This window comes from Seriola dumerili, unplaced genomic scaffold, assembly GCF_002260705.1.
Source record: "Seriola dumerili isolate Sdu_G_001 unplaced genomic scaffold, Sdu_1.0 BDQW01001888.1, whole genome shotgun sequence".
In the NCBI taxonomy this organism is placed as follows: Eukaryota; Metazoa; Chordata; class Actinopteri; order Carangiformes; family Carangidae; genus Seriola; species Seriola dumerili.
Genome location: NW_019176143.1, coordinates 727,838 through 746,270, shown reverse-complemented (window position 1 = coordinate 746,270; position 18,433 = coordinate 727,838). Strand labels below are relative to the sequence as shown.

The 18,433-nt window shown below is 38.0% G+C and overlaps 1 protein-coding gene across 1 annotated transcript; it reads right to left on the bottom strand.

Moving 5' to 3' along the window:
• Window positions 1-5,934: 5,934 nt before the first annotated feature.
• On the bottom strand, window positions 5,935-15,208 carry ccnl1 (cyclin L1). Its single transcript, XM_022768860.1, has 10 exons — window positions 14,888-15,208; window positions 14,567-14,641; window positions 13,741-13,850; window positions 11,669-11,789; window positions 11,418-11,482; window positions 8,846-8,945; window positions 8,609-8,713; window positions 8,156-8,409; window positions 7,929-8,027; window positions 5,935-7,785 (listed from the first exon to the last, which is right to left on the bottom strand). Exons 1-10 carry the CDS (start codon window positions 15,125-15,127, stop codon window positions 7,308-7,310), a joined length of 1,647 nt encoding a protein of 548 aa, XP_022624581.1. The 5' UTR covers window positions 15,128-15,208; the 3' UTR covers window positions 5,935-7,307.
• Window positions 15,209-18,433: the final 3,225 nt, after the last annotated feature.

The window sequence follows — 18,433 nt, the reverse complement described above, 5'->3', positions numbered from 1 at the left end:
GTTTTTTGTCATTTTTATGCCTTACTTTACTATGATGTTTTATTCCTTAGCATACTATGACGTTTTTATGACCTTTTATGCCTTAATATACTACAATGTTTTTTTGACATTTTGTGCCATACTATATAGTGATGTTTTTTGTCATTTTTATGCCTTACTGTACTATGATGTTTTATTCCTTAGCATACTATGACGTTTTTATGACCTTTTATGCCTTAATATACTACGATGTTTTTTTGACATTTTTATGCCATACTATACAATAATGTTTTTTGTCATTTTTATGCCTTCCAATACAATTTTATTTGATTCCTTACCATACTATGACATTTTTATGACCTTTTATGCCTTAATATGCCATGATGTTTTTTTGACATTTTTATGCCATACTATACAATAATGTTTTTTGTCATTTTTATGCCTTCCAATACAATTTCATTTGATTCCTTACCATACTATGACGTTTTTTGACATTTTTATGCCATAATATACAATGTCGTTTTCTGTCATTTTTATGCCTTCCAATACAATTTCATTTGATTCCTTACCATACTATGACGTTTTTTGTCATTTTTGTGCCATAATATACAATGACTTTTTTTGTCATTTTTATGCCTTCCAATACAATTTCATTTTATTCCTTACCATACTATGACGTTTTTATGACCTTTTATGCCTTAATATACTACGATGTTTTTTTGACATTTTTATGCCATAATAAACAATGATGTTTTTTCTAATTTTTATGCCTTCCAATACAATTTCATTTGATTCCTTACCATATTATGACGTTTTTATGACCTTTTATGCCTTAATATACTACTATGTTTTTTTGACATTTTTTGCCATACTGTACTATGACGTTTTTTGACATTTTTATGCCATACTATACAATAATGTTTTTTGTCATTTTTATGCCTTCCAATACAATTTCATTTGATTCCTTACCATACTATGACGTTTTTATGACCTTTTATGCCTTAATATGCTATGATGCTTTTTTGACATTTTTATGCCATACTATACTATGACGTTTTTTTGACATTTTTATGCCATACTATACAATGATGTTTTGTTCCTTAGCATACTATGACATTTTTATGACCTTTTATGCCTTAATATAATATGATGTTTTTTTGACATTTTATGCCATACTATACTATAACATTTTTTGGCATTTTTATGCCTTACTGTACTACGTTGTTTTATTCCTTAGCATACTATGATGTTTTTATGACCTTTTATTCCATAGTATACTATGACGTTTTTTGACATTTTTATGCCATACTATACATTACGTTTTTTGACATTTTATGCCTTACTGTACTATGTTGTTTTATTGCTTAGCATCCTTTGACGTTTTTATGACTTTTTATGCCTTAATATACTATGATGTTTTTTATCATTTTTTGCCATACTATACTATGACATTTTTTGACATTTTTATTCCATATTATACAATAATGTTTTTTGTCATTTTTATGCCTTCCAATACAATTTCATTTGATTCCTTACCATACTATGACGTTTTTATGACCTTTTATGCCACACTATACTATGACGTTTTTTGGCATTTTATGCCTTACTGTACTATGTTGTTTCATTCCTAACCATACTATGATGTTTTTATGACCTTTTATGCCTTAATATACTATGATGTTTTTTTGACATTTTTTGCCATACTATACTATGACGTTTTTTTGACATTTTCATGCCATACTATACAATGATGTTTTTTGTCATTTTTATGCCTTACTGTACTATGATGTTTTATTCCTTAGCATACTATGATGTTTTTATGACCTTTTATGCCTTAATATACTACTATGTTTTTTTGACATTTTTTGCCATACTATACTATGACGTGTTTTGACATTTTTATGCCATAATATACAATGACGTTTTTTACCATTTTTATGCCTTCCAATACAATTTCATTTGATTCCTTACCATACTATGACGTTTTTATGACCTTTTATGCCTTAATATGCTATGATGTTTTTTTGACATTTTTATGCCATACTATACAATGATTTTTTTTTGTCATTTTTATGCTTTACAATACTATGATGTTTTATTCCTTAGCATACTATGATGTTTTTATGACTTTTTATGCCTTAATATACTATGATGTTTTTTTGACATTTTATGCCATACTATACTATGACATTTTTTGGCATTTTTATGCCTTACTGTACTATGTTGTTTCATTCCTTAGCATACTATGACGTTTTTATGACCTTTTATTCCATACTATACTATGATGTTTTTTGACATTTTTATGCCATACTATACATTACGTTTTTTGACATTTTATGACTTACTGTACTATGTTGTTTCATTGTTTAGCATACTATGACGTTTTTATGACTTTTTATGCCTTAATATACTATGATATTTTTTTGACATTTTTTGCCATACTATACTATGACGTTTTTTGACATTTTTATGCCATACTATACAATGACATTTTTTTGTCATTTTTATGCCTTCCAATACAATTTCATTTGATTCCTTACCATACTATGACGTTTTTATGACCTTTTATGCCTTAATATGCTATGATGTTTTTTTGACATTTTTATGCCATACTATACAATGATTTTTTTTGTCATTTTTATGCTTTACAGTACTATGATGTTTTATTCCTTACCATACTATGACGTTTTTATGACCTTTTATACCTTAATATACTATCATGTTTTTGTGATGTTTTATGCTATACTGTACTATGACGTTGTTTTTGGCATTTCTATGCCTAACTATACTATGCCGTTGTATTGCTTACCATACTATGATGTTTTTATGACATTTTATGCCTTAATATACTATGATGTTTTTTTTACATTTTTTGCCATACTATACAATACTATGTTGATTTATTCCTTACCATACTATTACGTTTTTATGACCGTTTATGCTTTAATATACTATGACATTTTTTAAATATTTTTATGCCATACTATACTATGAGTTTTTTTTACATTTTTTGTCTTACTTACTTGACGTTTGTTGAGGTTTTGAAGCCTTACCATAATATGACTTTCTTTGACCTTTTTATACCTTAATATACTATGACATTTTTATGCCTTACTATACTATGACATTTTTTAACATTTGTATGCATTACTATACTATGATGTGTTTTGACATTACTATACTATGATGTTTTCATGCCTTACTAAAATATGACATTTTTTTGACATTTTTATGCCTTACTATACCATGACATTTTTATGATTTTTTTTTACCTCACTACATTATGACGTTTAAATAACTTTTTATGCCTCACTATACTATGACGTATTCATGACACTTTTGACCTATTATACAATGACGTTTTTATGACTTTTTTTTCCTTACTGCACTTTGACGTTTTTATGACTATTTCTGCCTTACTATACTATGACGTAATTATGCCTCAATATACTATGACGCTTTTCGCCATTTTAATACCTTATTATACTATCATGTTTTATGCCTTATTGTACATTTTTTTATATTTTTATGCCTTATTATACTATGACCTTTTGTGACGTTTTACGTCTTACTATCAAGAAATAATATAACCACATACTTTTCTTTTGATTGTATGATATCTTTTTATGTTTTCATGTTCATAGTACAAACAAACCATGAATATCTGATGTAAACATGAGCAATCATAGCCTCCTCTGGAATTTAAATCTCATTGCATGGTAATAAACACGCAATTTATGTAGTTACTGAAATACCTCTGAATCATACTGAGATTACCCCCTCATACTGTCAGTCACAAGTGAACCTCAAACAAAGACATTTGGCATTACAACGATCTTTGTCCAAGGATGAGGAAAATATAAGTCATAAGTCATACGTGCATCTCTCTCCTTTTCCATCCATCACAGAGGATTCAAAAAGAGCCACACTGGCACAATCACATCCTCCCATCCCATCAACAAATGGAATTATACCTGACAGAAATACATGTTTCCATCCACTCCATCCATCAGTTCAACACACAGAACACTTTGAAAAGGTAATGTCCATGTTTCAATCAAATGACCAGTGACACTTGCATTGTTGCGTGTTCATTTGAGATGATACTGCATACTGGGTGTAATCTGCAATTCTTTATTTTCACGTTTATTAGACTGAGCACAAATTCAGTGCTGCATTTTTCTGTTAGCAGATGCAATGACAGAAATTAAAATTCCTCACTGTCCAATGGGAAAACATGTTGAACAATTAACATTTTTACATAATATCATCCTTAAAACGACAATAACAGGTTGTTTTTTTCAGCCACGTGGGGGGCAGCAGAAGCTTGTGAACACAACAGTGACATATTTTCACTTTTTAACAGTTGGTCATTTACATATCCAGCAGACAATGAGCAACAGTAGCATTCATATGGAGTCATGTTTCTGGGCAATCAGGTGAATTTCCACTCTTTAGCGCACATCTGGCTATTTAGCTACTAAATTATCCACTATATTCACAAGCTAATTGCTAAGTTTTCCTGTCTGCTGTGTAGCTTATGTTGAAAACAGCTGCCTATTGCATCAGCCCAACTTCAATATGATAAGAGGTTGACTCAGCCAGAGTAAATGAAACCCCCTTTGTGGGGGTGTAGGGTCTTACAGCTCATCAGCTATACAAGTCAGTTAACATTAGTGGATGGTACAATACTACAGGGTAATGCCTACAGGTAGTCATTAAACCATTGACAGCCCGCTCTGTTCTCTGTGGCTTCACACTGATCAAAGGAGTGTAAAAGCCATTAAGTCATATCAATGTCGGACAACCACACCATAAAGCAAGATATTTGATGCAGTTACATACAATTCCTTACAGCTATATGTAGTATAGTTAGGGATCATTATGACCCAGGAACAGGCCACAAATCTTTTACTTTCCCAACACATTCTTTACAACAGGGAGAGATTTACTGGAAGAGCGAAGTAACTAATGTTTCATTGCCAGTGCATCCACACTTCACTCTGATCTGATATTGAAGTCTTCCCATAAGAGAGTGGGAGTGGTAGCAGTAGTCTAAGTGGTGGATATCTCAAAATGTGAACAAATCATTGTTCACATTCACCTTTGTAGAAATGTATTTACACAATTAATTTACATAATTCAGTGATTTATTTCTGGCTTTCACTGACACGTCTCTAACATGTTTGATGAATGACCCACATGAGGCTGTCCACTGGAGGATCCTCTCTAACCTCATTTATAAATTTCTCAATAAAGATTCGGCTGAGGCTTTTCCTGTACACTTTATTTTTGCAAAGACACTCAGTAAACCATCATTAAATAAAATGTCTTTAATCTGAGTATCAGTTGAATTAACCAGTTGTCCCTATGGTATTTTCATATGCTGGATGTGTGTTCTTTGTGATAAATTGTGATAAGGTAAATAACTAATCTCCTTCAATTCTATCTCCTGATCACTAATGAAATGTATTTCTTATTAAAACCTGGTAACAATATATGACAGACAACTCCAAGTGTGTCAAGTCTGTTGGAAGCCAAGACACTTCTAACTATTAACCCAGGCCAACAGCTCCCTCTGGCTGCCATGAAACATTGAAGGATTATTCCCCCTGCAATATTCTGTTCTACATCTGATAACCTTTATGTATGCAACACATATAAAAACAAACTTTGGGCTACATAGCTAATTATATCTATTCAGGTAAGCTGTGCTCCCAACTATGCAATGAATGGAGATGCTACATGTAGCATTGTAGCTGCACTTTCAGGGTGGGTATGTTGGGTAAATATGACATAACCCATATACATCATCTCAACTAACAATAACTCAAGACACTGAATAATAACTCGATCTAAAGTCTTTGCTCCTCCCCACTACAAAAGATGTTATTTTGTTCTGTATGATTAATTTAATTACTACAGGCATTAATTCAATGAAGATCAACTGTACAGTTCAGTGGCATAACTCATTTATTATTGAATAAAAATTGGATTGGACATGAACACGTGCAGACTAAAAACCAGTGTAACAAATTGACAACCCTAAAATGTTTTGAAATCAAGTCTGCATCCCCTGCTGTAAAAAAAAAGAAGAAAAGAAAAAACATATGTATATAACCAGTTTGCTTTTCTGAAACTGTACAAAACACAGCTTTAGCAACATACACCGTCCAAAAGAAAAAAGGACAATGGAAACAAAAACTGCTTGCCTGCCAGTCCCTTTATGTGCAAACATATTGATCTTTCCTGAATGATCGTTTTTTATTTTACATTTATTCATTCAATCCTTCCACTGATCAGTTTGCTTTTATAAATCAAAGCGTTCACATTTTGTCAGTGGATATCAACCCATCTTTACACTGTAAATAAGTTTTTTTTTCCCCCAAAGTCCATAACTTTACATGTAAAACCAAAAACATAAGGGTAGGCTAGAGGGCTGGTAGATGTGTGGGAAGGGGGTATATAATGGGAAAATAAAGAAAAACCTATAGATGGAGGAGACGATGACAGGTTCTGGACTGATGTCACTCTGCATTGATGCCTTCCTTCAACCACTGATCACATCCGACCAGATGAGGAAAAAAAAGGCTCAACACTCGTAAACTTACAAACAGTCCACGTCATGCTGGTAGTTACTGCTGCAGCCTGGGTTCCTCAGACGCACACTTTGAATCTACACTAACAAAACATCATACACCTCTGCCAAATATCAGCTACAGGTGTGCTGTGTAGATGAGAGTCAAAGCAATGAATGTTCTATCACCAAGACATTTGAGCATGCAAAAGCTATGTGCAGGATTCAGGCGATTTCAACAGCGTTTCCATAACTGCCTCCAATGTCAGAGCTTTAATAAAAGGTTTTCATTAGGAAAAAAATTCATGTTTCTACAGGTTTCGTCATTTGGCTTACACCAACAAAATTCAAGGTTGAAGAGAATCAACATTCTTGTAAATTATACTAGTCAGTTTCACGATGCATGTGAGGAACCCAGAAAACCAACTGTTGATATTAGGCTGTTAATATACCCAAAGTGAAATCAAATCCAGCATGTTCTCTTTGCATTTGGCTTCGACAGCTGCTGCTTGGTCTCCAAGCCCCAAGACATGTCAGCTATGTCATCCGTCAGGCAGGAGATATTTTGGTTTACTTCCATATTAGTTGTAGCACAGCTATTTACTTAAACTTTTGAAGATTGCAAGATGACTTCATTTAATGGAACTCTATTCAACAGTAATCAGAGAACACGCCAGATTTGACTTGATTTGAGTAAACTGACAAAATTTGAGTGACTATCAGCCCCAGAGCTAGTCTGTTGGGGTGTGTCTCAGCGCCGGTGACGGCTATGTCCTGAGTGCCCACTACTGCTGTGGTGTTTACTCTTGTGGCTACGCTCCCTCTCTCTGTCCCTTTCGTAAGACCGAGACCTCTCCCTCTCCCTCCTGTCTCCTCGATGACCACCTCCTCGCTCGTGTTTGTGTTTCTTTGAAGAGAGGTCAAAGGAGCTGCGGTCTCTGTCTCTCTCCCGTTCCCTCTCTCTGTCCCGGTCCCTGTCTGCTTTGACTGGAGTGCGGGACCTTGAACGAGAACGCGAGCGCTTCCTCTTGTGACCAGATCCTCCACCTCCACTGTTACTATGGCGTCCACTGGGCTTGGAGTCACTACTGCTATGGTGGCTGGTCTTGGACTTGAGGTGGGGGAGGAGGGGTGAGGTCTGATGTCGCCGAGGAGAAGGGCTACGACTGTGAGAGCGAGAACGTGAGCGAGAACTGTAGGTCCCTGAGCGACTGCGCCTGCTGTTGTAACTGTGGAAACATAAGAGAAAAGAGAAGATGAAAATCCAAGACAAATTACCTGTTAACAGATTGCCAATACATTTGAAGCAAAAAGTCAAACTCGCAAACAAGTTTGAACTTTGACCAGTAAACTGTCTTGCAGGTGATCTTACTGTCTGCGAGGGGATCGGGATCTGGACCGTGAACGTGTTCTCGAACGAGATCGACTTCCACTCCTGCTGTTCCTCCCTATCTTCACCTCTTTCCTTAACCTGCCAGGGAAGGATGGAAGAAAGATTGGGTTGATTGAATCAAGCCAATCAAGCAATGCACACATTATTTTGCTAGCCCTTACTATGAAACTAAAAACAATTTTAGGGATTATGTGTTTGTTTCTTACCCATTGTGGGGACTCTTGTTGACCTGAGCCCGGTTGTCTGGCTCCTTCTTAACTGGTTTGAGAGTCTGGGGATTCGGGGACTTCTCTTCGACCTTAACCACATTTGGGGAGCAGGGCTTGGAAGCAGGAGAGAAGCCACCCAGTGTGGACAGAGCAGGGGTACCATCGGGATTAAGGCCTTTGGCCTTCAGTTTAGCCTCAGCCAAGAACACCTTCCTCCGCTCCACCTCCTTCTCCAAGTGATCATAATTAGGCTAGGGGAAAAAATAAAAATAGCAAATCAAATTGTCAATTTACAGAGACAACACTGAGTACTGGGCTCCTGTGAACAGGAAGCGTTATCACACTGTTGCTAAAAGGATTTTTGACTGGCAGTTTCCCTGGTGGCATACATAGCAGGAGTCTATACCACTTTAGTTTATAGCTTAGTGTACCAATGTTCAAAAAAAGTACCTTCTTCCTGGTGTAAAGTTTCAGGGTGGTAATGCAGATGTCTTTGATCTCATCTTCACTGGCACCAAACAGCAGGTACCAATGAGGTCTGGATGGCAGAGGTATCTTGGAAAAAAAGACACACAAAAGGTTATAACATTAGAAGGTGTTTTACTGTAAAGCCGTGGAGTATGTTATCTGGTGGCATTGGGCGTATAAACAATCAGCACTTGTGGCAAGGTAAGCATTTAATCTTACCTGCAGAGCTCGGGCAGCGAGGTATATGCAGGCACAGGCAATAGTCTCAGCTTGGAACCTCACAAATACATTTGTCCTCAGGCTATCATTCATGTAGTTCCTACAAAGGCAAAAAGAACACATAGAAACAAAAACATAGCATCTTTTCTACACAAAACAACCTCTTACCCATACCCACATCTTCAAGTTATTACTGCAGGTCAATAATCCACTTTCAAATTAAGCCTTCTAAATTGTCACTCATAGCTAATTCTTACATCCAAAAAATCTTCACCACCTGAAACTTTGTGGTGTGGGACTTCTGGACACTGACTGGTTACTGATATGCTGGCGAACAAGTTACAAACTGTGGATTTGACCTTAAGAGGCAGTGACAGCATTTGAAGTTAATCTTTAGCCCTGATAGCTATAAAGACAAAAGCTTCACATTTTAAAGTTACACAATGCTGAAGTGAGATATGCATTTTGATCTGTCAAGTTTAACTTTGTCCATTTCTCTCTGGGGCATCCATAGGAGTGCTGTATGTCACAGGTAAAGCATGAAGACACAAATGAGAAATAATCTACTGAAGACCTGCCAAGACCATCTTACCACACACCATGACCTGGGAGTAAGTACATTAGGACTAATGATGATTAAGACAATGACACATGCCTTGTAAGGTGGGGAACATGCAGGCATACAGATGAAAAACATTCATCTGTAATGTGGTTGCCACTTTCAGATTGTTAGATCTGAGGGAATAGGGAGGCACAGCATGTATGGTGGCAAGCATGACGGCTAGTTTTCGGAATCAGTGGAATGTTGATGAACTCAATTGATGCAACACTAGTCTCATATTCTGACAACTTGCATGTTTAGTATGTGAACTATACGGTTTGTGAACTTTATAATGATTGAAAGTTTCAACTGTAAAACCAAAATGACTTCCCACTTAAAATAAATACCATCCAGTCCTGCGTTGAAACTGACCCCATAAGACCACTGATTCTGCAACCCCATTTCAGTATGTGGCATTATAAGACTGAACTAAAAGACATTAGGTGGCAATCTAGACCTCACTACTGAAGTCTCTGTGCTACAAAACAGATTAGGCATCAGTGGGTTGTCTAGGACAATGGATAAATGAGATTAGCCGTTGGGAGAGCATTAGGGAAGACAAAATGGCCAGGATGTGAATCAGGCAATTACAGAGTGGTGTGAGCATCTATGTCCATAAGAAACATAGAAGTCAAAAAGACAAAAACATGTGTGGCAACACAAACATGATGATAAAACCCCCTGATAAACTATCTCAACACTGATTCTACTCAGATTAGCAAGAGGAACTACAACCAGGCAAAAAAAGCAACTAAAACTAATCACAAAGAAGTGCAACTTCCTTTCCACAGCGGTGACACTTCTGCATATGCATACACTGAGTGTGTCGATTTCTACCCAGTCACATTATATGTACTGCACCACTAGAAGTGTGCAAGCAATTGTTAAAAACCTGCCACACAGGGATTACTTCCAGTCTACCCTGCCTTCAAAAAATGACCAGACCTGCACCTTGGCAGGTCAGTCTATGCCAACGCTACTATAGATAACACGTGGCCGTTGGATTCTGACTGCTGCGTGGGCGAGACAGGTCCTTGGAGGCAAAACCTGAGAACTGGATCAGCCTGTAAGACAGACACATGTCTGGACACCACGTCAGTTGGGGACAGGACACAGTATGCTACTGTAAATATAAAAAAAATAGGCAGGTAAGCTGGTCAAAAAGTTATTCTGTTCTGGCTAAGTTTACCTCATTGCTAGATGCAAGTAAACTAGAAAAAAAAGTCAGAACATAAATGTATCTGTAGCTACTTGACAAAAATAGGTATTACAGTTGAAACCGTTGTAGCAAGACCAAAAATACAAATCCTTTTGGACACCCAAGAGAAAACAAGACGATGTTGGCTGTTGGGAAAGGCCCGCCCGCCCCCTTCAGTGAATCTCGGCATTGGGATTGGCTGTCTGGAGAGGGGCAGCCAGCCAATAGGGGGAGCTTCCTGAGGTCATGTGGTTGGAGGAGGCAGAGTTCAGAGGTTCTTTATGTGACTTACCAGCATGGACTACCCTTTAATCAAAGAGTAGAGAGAAAGGACAAAGTTAAACCAAGTTCCCTGGGCACTGAAAATCAAACAGACTTTATAGCAAAGCCATGTAAGGGCAGACAAGAGAGTGAGACACATGAAAGGTTTGCAATAAAATAAATTGCTCCATCAGAAAAAAAGAGGGCGAAGGGTTAAAATGGAGTGAGGGAATGTCGCAGTCAGACCTGGGCAAAATGGATGTTGAATGGTTTTCAAGTTTGTGCTTAAAAACATGTGGGGCACTTGAATATCACTTATCTGACAGGTGATGTTTCCACATATGGGTCTGTCCCAAGTTCCTAGCAGATAAATCAAGTGCTCTTCAAGTTATTCAACCTTTTGAAACTCCTTCAACTTCATCTTTTAGCCCAGGTCTGGTGGCACTTCTTGAAGACATGACACAGGTTGCTGCTGTGGGGGATGGTCAGGGGAGAATTAGTAAGGAACTTACCAGGCCGTCTGGACCAGTGTCTGGTTCTTTTCACATTCCAGGACTTGCAGGTACATGACGATAATCTGGAATGGTAAAATGATTGCATATTAAAAAATACAGAAACAGTCCCAGGTGTGGCATTGTTCAGAGAAGTCAGAAGCTGCTTCCTGTGTGGTTACATCTGCATGACAGAACAAACTTAAAGCTGCAGTAACTAAACTATGCTGCGCTTCACAATTGAAATGCTTTTAAGTGTGGTGTAAACTCACCTTGTGTGGATGCTTGACATGCACACAGAAGCCCAGCTCCTTCAGGACCCGACGTTCCGCTTTGATGACTTGGTTTTTGGTATTTATGTAGTTCTGATCAAGTATCAATGAACTTGGAGTCCTAGTTAATAAAGGAATCAAAATAAAATAATGTTTCCCCCCTTTCGAAATAAAAGTGGTCAAGAAAGTGCCCTTCTGATTTCTTGCTCTCTTTGCTTTTTTCCCGTTTCAACCAACTCAAAGCAACAGGTTTAACTGTTTGCATGCCTGACAGTTTGCTGGGGTTTGTGGACTCCTGTGGTTCCAGTGAAAGCTTATGGGATCTTTAGATAGCCCTCAACCTCAACCACCCCGTGTCACAGCTTTAACAGAAATATCAACTCATCACTGCCTACAACTCGACCTCGATGTGGAGAAACATTTTACAGTCTTCAAACTTGAACCTCAAACAAAATTCAACACTTCTATGAACTGTCACATATCACTCTCACCTCTGGTAATATACTGTATTCTTCTATAATATTCTAATAAGTGACCAACACCGCTGACTACAACGTCTATTAACAGTGCACCAGTACACCCAGACTCAGAAACCAGGGTTTCAGGGTATAGTTTTCTTTGTCCAATGACTACATTTCACCTTCAAAGCAAACAAAATACTGTACTAGCCTACACAACATGTGCTGGTTAAAGACAGCATATTACTTCACAACTTCAAATGCTACAGATGCTGACAAAAAGATTGATAAATGGTATTTTTATACTATAAAACAAACAAAAAAAAGGCAGATACATCGGTCTGTACACAGGTGTGTGTCAAACTCCTTATGAACTAACAGTCTACAATCTTATGTACCCTTTAAGGTATTCAACAAAAACAAAATAGAGCTTGTAAAAAACCTGACTGAGTAGTAATTCAGCATTTAACCTTTTCAGAACCAACAACAATCAAATGTAGGATCCATGTCTAATATTTTGATGTTCCAAATAACACAAAAATTTAAATGTGAATGCTGTCATGCTCCAAACCACATGCACTGAAAAAAATTCCCAGGACAAAAACAATGTCCTTGATAAACATAATAATTTACAGTCCAAATTCACATCTAAAAAGACATTCTTCCTACAGGTGCATCACAAACTCTGGTACACTTAAATTCTGATTCAAATTAACTACACATGTTGCCAAACTACTAAAGCTACAATGCATGCGCTGACCCCGCATGGACTACAAGTATCCAATAAATTATTCTAACTTCAATGAACAAGGTGATATTTCTATAAAAGCCATGGGTAACAGTTGGTGAATGGGGTGTTGCTCTTTAAGCACAAACAAAATGCATGGTGAGGAGCAGCCAGAGAAGAAAACTACATTACCCAATGGTCCGCAGATTGACGGACAGATACCCAAAGCTTAAGATTGAACCACAGGAGTCCTCAATGCACCCCGGGGGCCAAGGACCTTCGGCCAACCTGTCATCCCCGATCCCAGTGCCCCGCGGTGGCTCAGACCACAGGCGTCTCCCACAGGAGGGGGTGGGGTGGGCCTGGGGGAGGAGAGAGACCCCCTCGCATCATGGTTGTCATGCCGACTGCTTCATCTTTACGTACCATTCCACATCACCCAGGCTTTGGTAAATGTAGCTGGTCGCTGTTAGTTGGTTGCAAGGGAAAAAAGAAGCCAAGTTAATGCCAAGGTCTATAGCACTGACATGAACAGATTTCTATGAAGACAAAGGCACGCAAAAATAAAGCAGTTGTGCCTTGTCTTACAATGCACTCCAATTTTCAAAGTGAGTTTGTTGAGAAATCATTTTCAGTGTAATGTCAAACTCAGATGTCATATGTAGACAATTACACTTTTGAAACTACCAGTGAAGCGGAAACTGAAAAGTTTTAAGATGGTTTAGAGTACATGGGTAAACAGAAGAGCACTTTCACAGCAAAAACAGATCAACATCATACAACATTGGATAAAAACAAAAAACAAATGCAATGCAACATGTTCCATGTAACAAAAATCATAATTTATTATTTCCAAAATGAGGACTGGTTTCAATATCAGTGCTTACTTTTTGCCTCTGATCTGCCTCAGATGGTGGAAAACATTGATGACATCTCGTATTCGTCGTGGTGCTTCTTCAATCTTGGAGGCCAAGTTGATGCAAGCCATAGCAACAATCTGTTAAGATAATCAAGGCAAGAAGTTGGAAGGAAGAGTTCAACAACTTAAGACATGCAATCAGAGATGGACTGCCCACGTGTGAACAGTAAATTTGGGAAATGTGACAAAATATACAAGATGACAAATTTGTCACTGGTCAAGAATTTTTACAATACTTGTACTAGTTTGTACCATAGTGTTTTGATGCTGTGGACAAAGCTGAAAGTCTGGGACTAGTGAGTTGTAACAATACTGAATTTATTCATGATTTTTTAAATTGATAACTTATTACACATTTATGTTTGTCGAGATAGAGGATTTTCTTCATGTTGACCAGCACTTGGCATTTACTTTTCTCAGACCAATACCAAAATGTAGTTAATTGTAGATACTTACAACTTAACGTTACTGTTACTTTGTCAGATTTATAAAGTTATACTGATCAGTCAACCAACCACCACTTGCACTTGGGAAATGCTTTAACGCCTATTTTCAGGTATGTGGATCTTTCACTGTTGAAAAGTAACTGACTCAGAGTCGTCTCTGTACATTCGGTTTAGTTTTTGTTTCGTATTGAGCTTCAGTGTCTCTTCTTTGTCTTCAAGAAGCTCAAGAATTCTGGTACGACGTAGCGACAATATGGCTGCCACAAACGCAACCATAACGTTATGCTATGCTAACACTACCGAGCAACCAGTGGCCTGACAATGATCTATAAACTTGAACGGACTCACCTCAAAACTGTGCTTGACGAAGGACTTGGAGTAGAAAAAACGATGAAAGAGCACCTGCCCCGTTGCCATTGCCACCTGCAGAGAGAGACAGAGCAAGACGTTTATCACTTGTGTTGTATAAGCTAGCCTAACCTTGCACAATGGATCGCCGCCATTTTACTTCCACCACGCCAACGTCAAAGAGCTAACATTAGCATCCGCTAAAAAAACAGGCCATGGCATGTTGAAGACTAGAAAAACCTATCAACCCAAGCGCGTTGAGAATAAAACGCACACCGACATGTAGAATATCACATATTCCAACAATTCAAGGGAGTTTACCTGGGGTAACCGGAGAAGAATGCCCGCCGACTGGATCAGTTCACATCCAAGAATGCGAAGGTCGGTCTCCGTGTTCAGGTCGAGGCCGTCGAGCATCGACGGCGTAGGAGAGAGCCTTTCCTCTGGTATGAGCGAATTGTCGATCGTAAGGTACACTTCCGAGTAAACTTTGTCACCAATAAGAATGCCATCGTTGTTTGTTGATGCGTTGGAAGATACAGAGAGAGGACCTGCGGCCATCTTCACCCAATAAAACAGCAGTTACCAGCAATGGCTCAGCCAGCCTTGACAGAACGACGGCGGGGCAGGGTGACTAACAAAGCACGTGACGTCACTAACATGCCGAGGCTCAAAGGGTTGTGCACATCCGCGGAGGTAAAATAGTATCGCAGTATTGTAACACTGAACTTGAATTGAACGCTTAATTTCTTTAGACTTGTCATAAACTGTACTGGAATATAACGCCTAAAGAGAATTTCACTCTCACGGTTTATTAATGATAACTGATTTAGCACTTCTTATGTTATGTTCCTGTGTGTACAGATAGCAAGAGTACACCCGGACAGTCTAAACAAAGTTAAATACGTAGTATACAATAAAGAGTTAATAAATAAAAAAAAGTGTTCCTAATTTAGAATGATATTTCCAGTTTTCCATTTTACAAGTGGTAAATTAGCTCATGCTTCCTTCACATAAGATCAGTTTCAAAACCATATATTTGAAATGACCAATAATGACAAATGAACCCTAAAACAAAAACAGTTGTTGGTTAAAACAGTGTCATTATCATAAAAGAAAACATTATAGACCCATTTGATCCCGCAGCCATAGAGAAAACACGAGTAAATGTGTAGTAGACATGTATGACCAACACGCTTCAATCAGTTTATTCAACAAATAGTAGCTGTTAGTATACACAGGCTAATTTCTGCAATTAATTAAACCACTACTTCCATGTATTTTGTTCCTTAAACATCACATCACATGCTGGCAATACACGTGTCTCATTATCTATTCTCATTATCGTTCTCAGTGTTGTTTCCCCGACATCACTTGAAGGAGGAGAAGGAAACGACTGACTCACCACCAACGGTTCCTGTGACGTATTTACGGGAAAGTCCGGACTTCTCACCACTACCACTGGAACATATCCATGCGCCAATTTAAAAAAAACAAAAAAACATAATAATAATAATAATAATAATAATAATACAATAATAATAATAATAATAATAATAATAATAATTATTATTATTATTATTATTATTATTATTATTATTATTATTATTATTATTATTATTATTATTATTATATTAATAATGATAATGATAATGAAGTTGAAGGTTGAAGGTTCAAATCCGCAACTCAATGGAGTTTTACTAAAAAATATGTATTTGTATGCCTAATTTAGCACAGTGTACTGAAAGTCAGTAATATCTTCTTGGTTATTTTATATGTAATCATTTAAATATACAATAAACCAGGAAGGGTGAGAAAGTCAAAATAATTTAAGACAAATTATGAACTTAATTTTAAGATTGTGGCAAAGAAGGTGCGGCTCCATGTGAACAGTTAGTACAGGGAACATTGTGTTCAGCCCCTAAGATGTTATACAGCCTGAAGCCTTGCAGTAACTAAAAACAGACAGCAGAGAGAACCAGAGACCTACCATTTCTGGTTTCTGAAAATTTGGCACCCCAAGTAAAGCTGTGTGTTTCCTGGGCTCATAGATAGGTAGCTCTGTGAGGACTCACTGCCCTTGTACCAAATATCCCCCAACAACCTGATGCTGCAATGCAGTTAACTGCAATGTCTGACTACAGCTTTACTGCCAACAAGTGATTCATGTGCTTACACTGCTGTAGTGTGTATGTGTGTTTGTGTATTTTTTTGTTGGTTTACTGCCTCTGTTGGTTTGTTGTCAAAGAGAGCAACTGTCCTGCATAATGCATGTTTCACTGCAAGTCATTTGGAACTTGGTGATGAATTAATTGTGAATCTGTTAGAGAATGTGCACTACGGTAAATATCAACTGTGGCTCTACCTAATCTCAAGCTTCTGTCTTGAGGTCCTGGTTAAAATCCTGTTTTAAGATCTTAATTAATTTAGTTTATATCAGTGGTTTCCAACCTTTTGGCTCAAGACCCCTTAAAATGAAGCACTGTCTACTTTCAACCTCTAAGATTATTTAATTTGAATATTAGAGGTACAATTATCTAATACTAATAATTTACAAAAAAGATAAGATTAAAGTTAAAAAATATATTTGTCTTTCTATTAATCATGTTGTTAACCCTCATATTTATTTTGTGATCTATCGGACTGGTTTACAGGAAACCTGGGGCCAGGTAGTTTTCCAGTAACAAGAGCTCTGGTTCTGTCTGGTTCTGCAGGAAAATATAGTGAAGTTGTCACGTTTAGTCCGCGGTGTGCACTGTACATGTGGGCAGCAGGGTATACAAAACTCACAGAGAGAGGAAATGGGGGCGTCAGTAGGAGCCCAAGGGCAAATTATTGCTCTGCGACCCACTACCAATTTAATCCCGCCATGCTTAGTTGTTTCCCGAGGTTATATATATATTTGCATGTGTGTGTGTCTGAACCTTTCATAAGCACCGACTGTAATCATGCAAACATAGCATGGAGGTCTACTTTCACTACTGTTTGAGGCTCTATGTGGCATGTAAGGGACACACACACAGATTTCAGTTTTACTAATACGCCACATAAGGTGGCAGACTGAGGTCTCATTGTCCCTGTCATAAACCAACACCTACTACCAGCACCTCTGGCCCCTGCACTTACGCAGTTACCACAACGACAAGAATGCTGAGCATTCTTTCTCCGGTTGTCCGGGTGACACAAGTTATAGGGTGTGGGAGGGCTCACGGGACGGCAGAATTCCGGAACGACCATAACCACGCAGGAGAGAGGCGTTCAGGGACGCCCAGTGACGAACAAGGGCTTAGTTATACACACACGCCACTCCCTGTAGTGTGTGTGTGTTTACGAGCAACTTGCACAGATTCCCCAAGGACACGTGTGCATGCCTGCCCTGCTATGATAATTACTGCTAGGAGATCACACTCCAAATGTGCGTGCATGGCATGCGCGCGTGTACGTATGAATGTTTGTGTGTGGGGGCATTTTTTAAGGGGGAGTAAATCTGAATGTTTAAGAGCGATCAAACGTCATCCATGCCAACGTAATGGGGCTTTGTTATCGCACATATCAAGATGTAGAAAGTGTTTCAAGGAGTTGGATCTATTCATGCCAGATCTCCCTCACACAGATGCCTCAAGGCTCTATCTCAAACACACACACACAAACACACACACACACACACACACACACACACACACACACACACACACACACACACACACACACACACACACACACACACACACACACACAGACAAACCAGGAAGGACAGCAGGTCAAGGGCTACAAAGCAAGGCCATGAGCAAAGGAAAAAGCCACAGTAAAAGAGCAGAGGGGAGTATAAAAGAGAGAGCCGACTGGATCAAAAAAAGCAAAGGCACA

What these genes read in the sequence shown, in the direction of transcription:
- ccnl1 (XM_022768860.1), bottom strand. Translation starts at nt 15,127, where the DNA reads ATGGCCGCAGGTCCTCTCTCTGTATCTTCCAACGCATCAACAAACAAC. An exon ending in TCGTCAAGCACAGTTTTGAG is followed by an intron (nt 13,851 to 14,566) that starts GTGAGTCCGTTC and finishes TTATCTTAACAG; the next exon opens with ATTGTTGCTATGGCTTGCAT. An exon ending in ACACTGGTCCAGACGGCCTG is followed by an intron (nt 8,946 to 11,417) that starts GTAAGTTCCTTA and finishes TTGCCTTTGTAG; the next exon opens with GAACTACATGAATGATAGCC.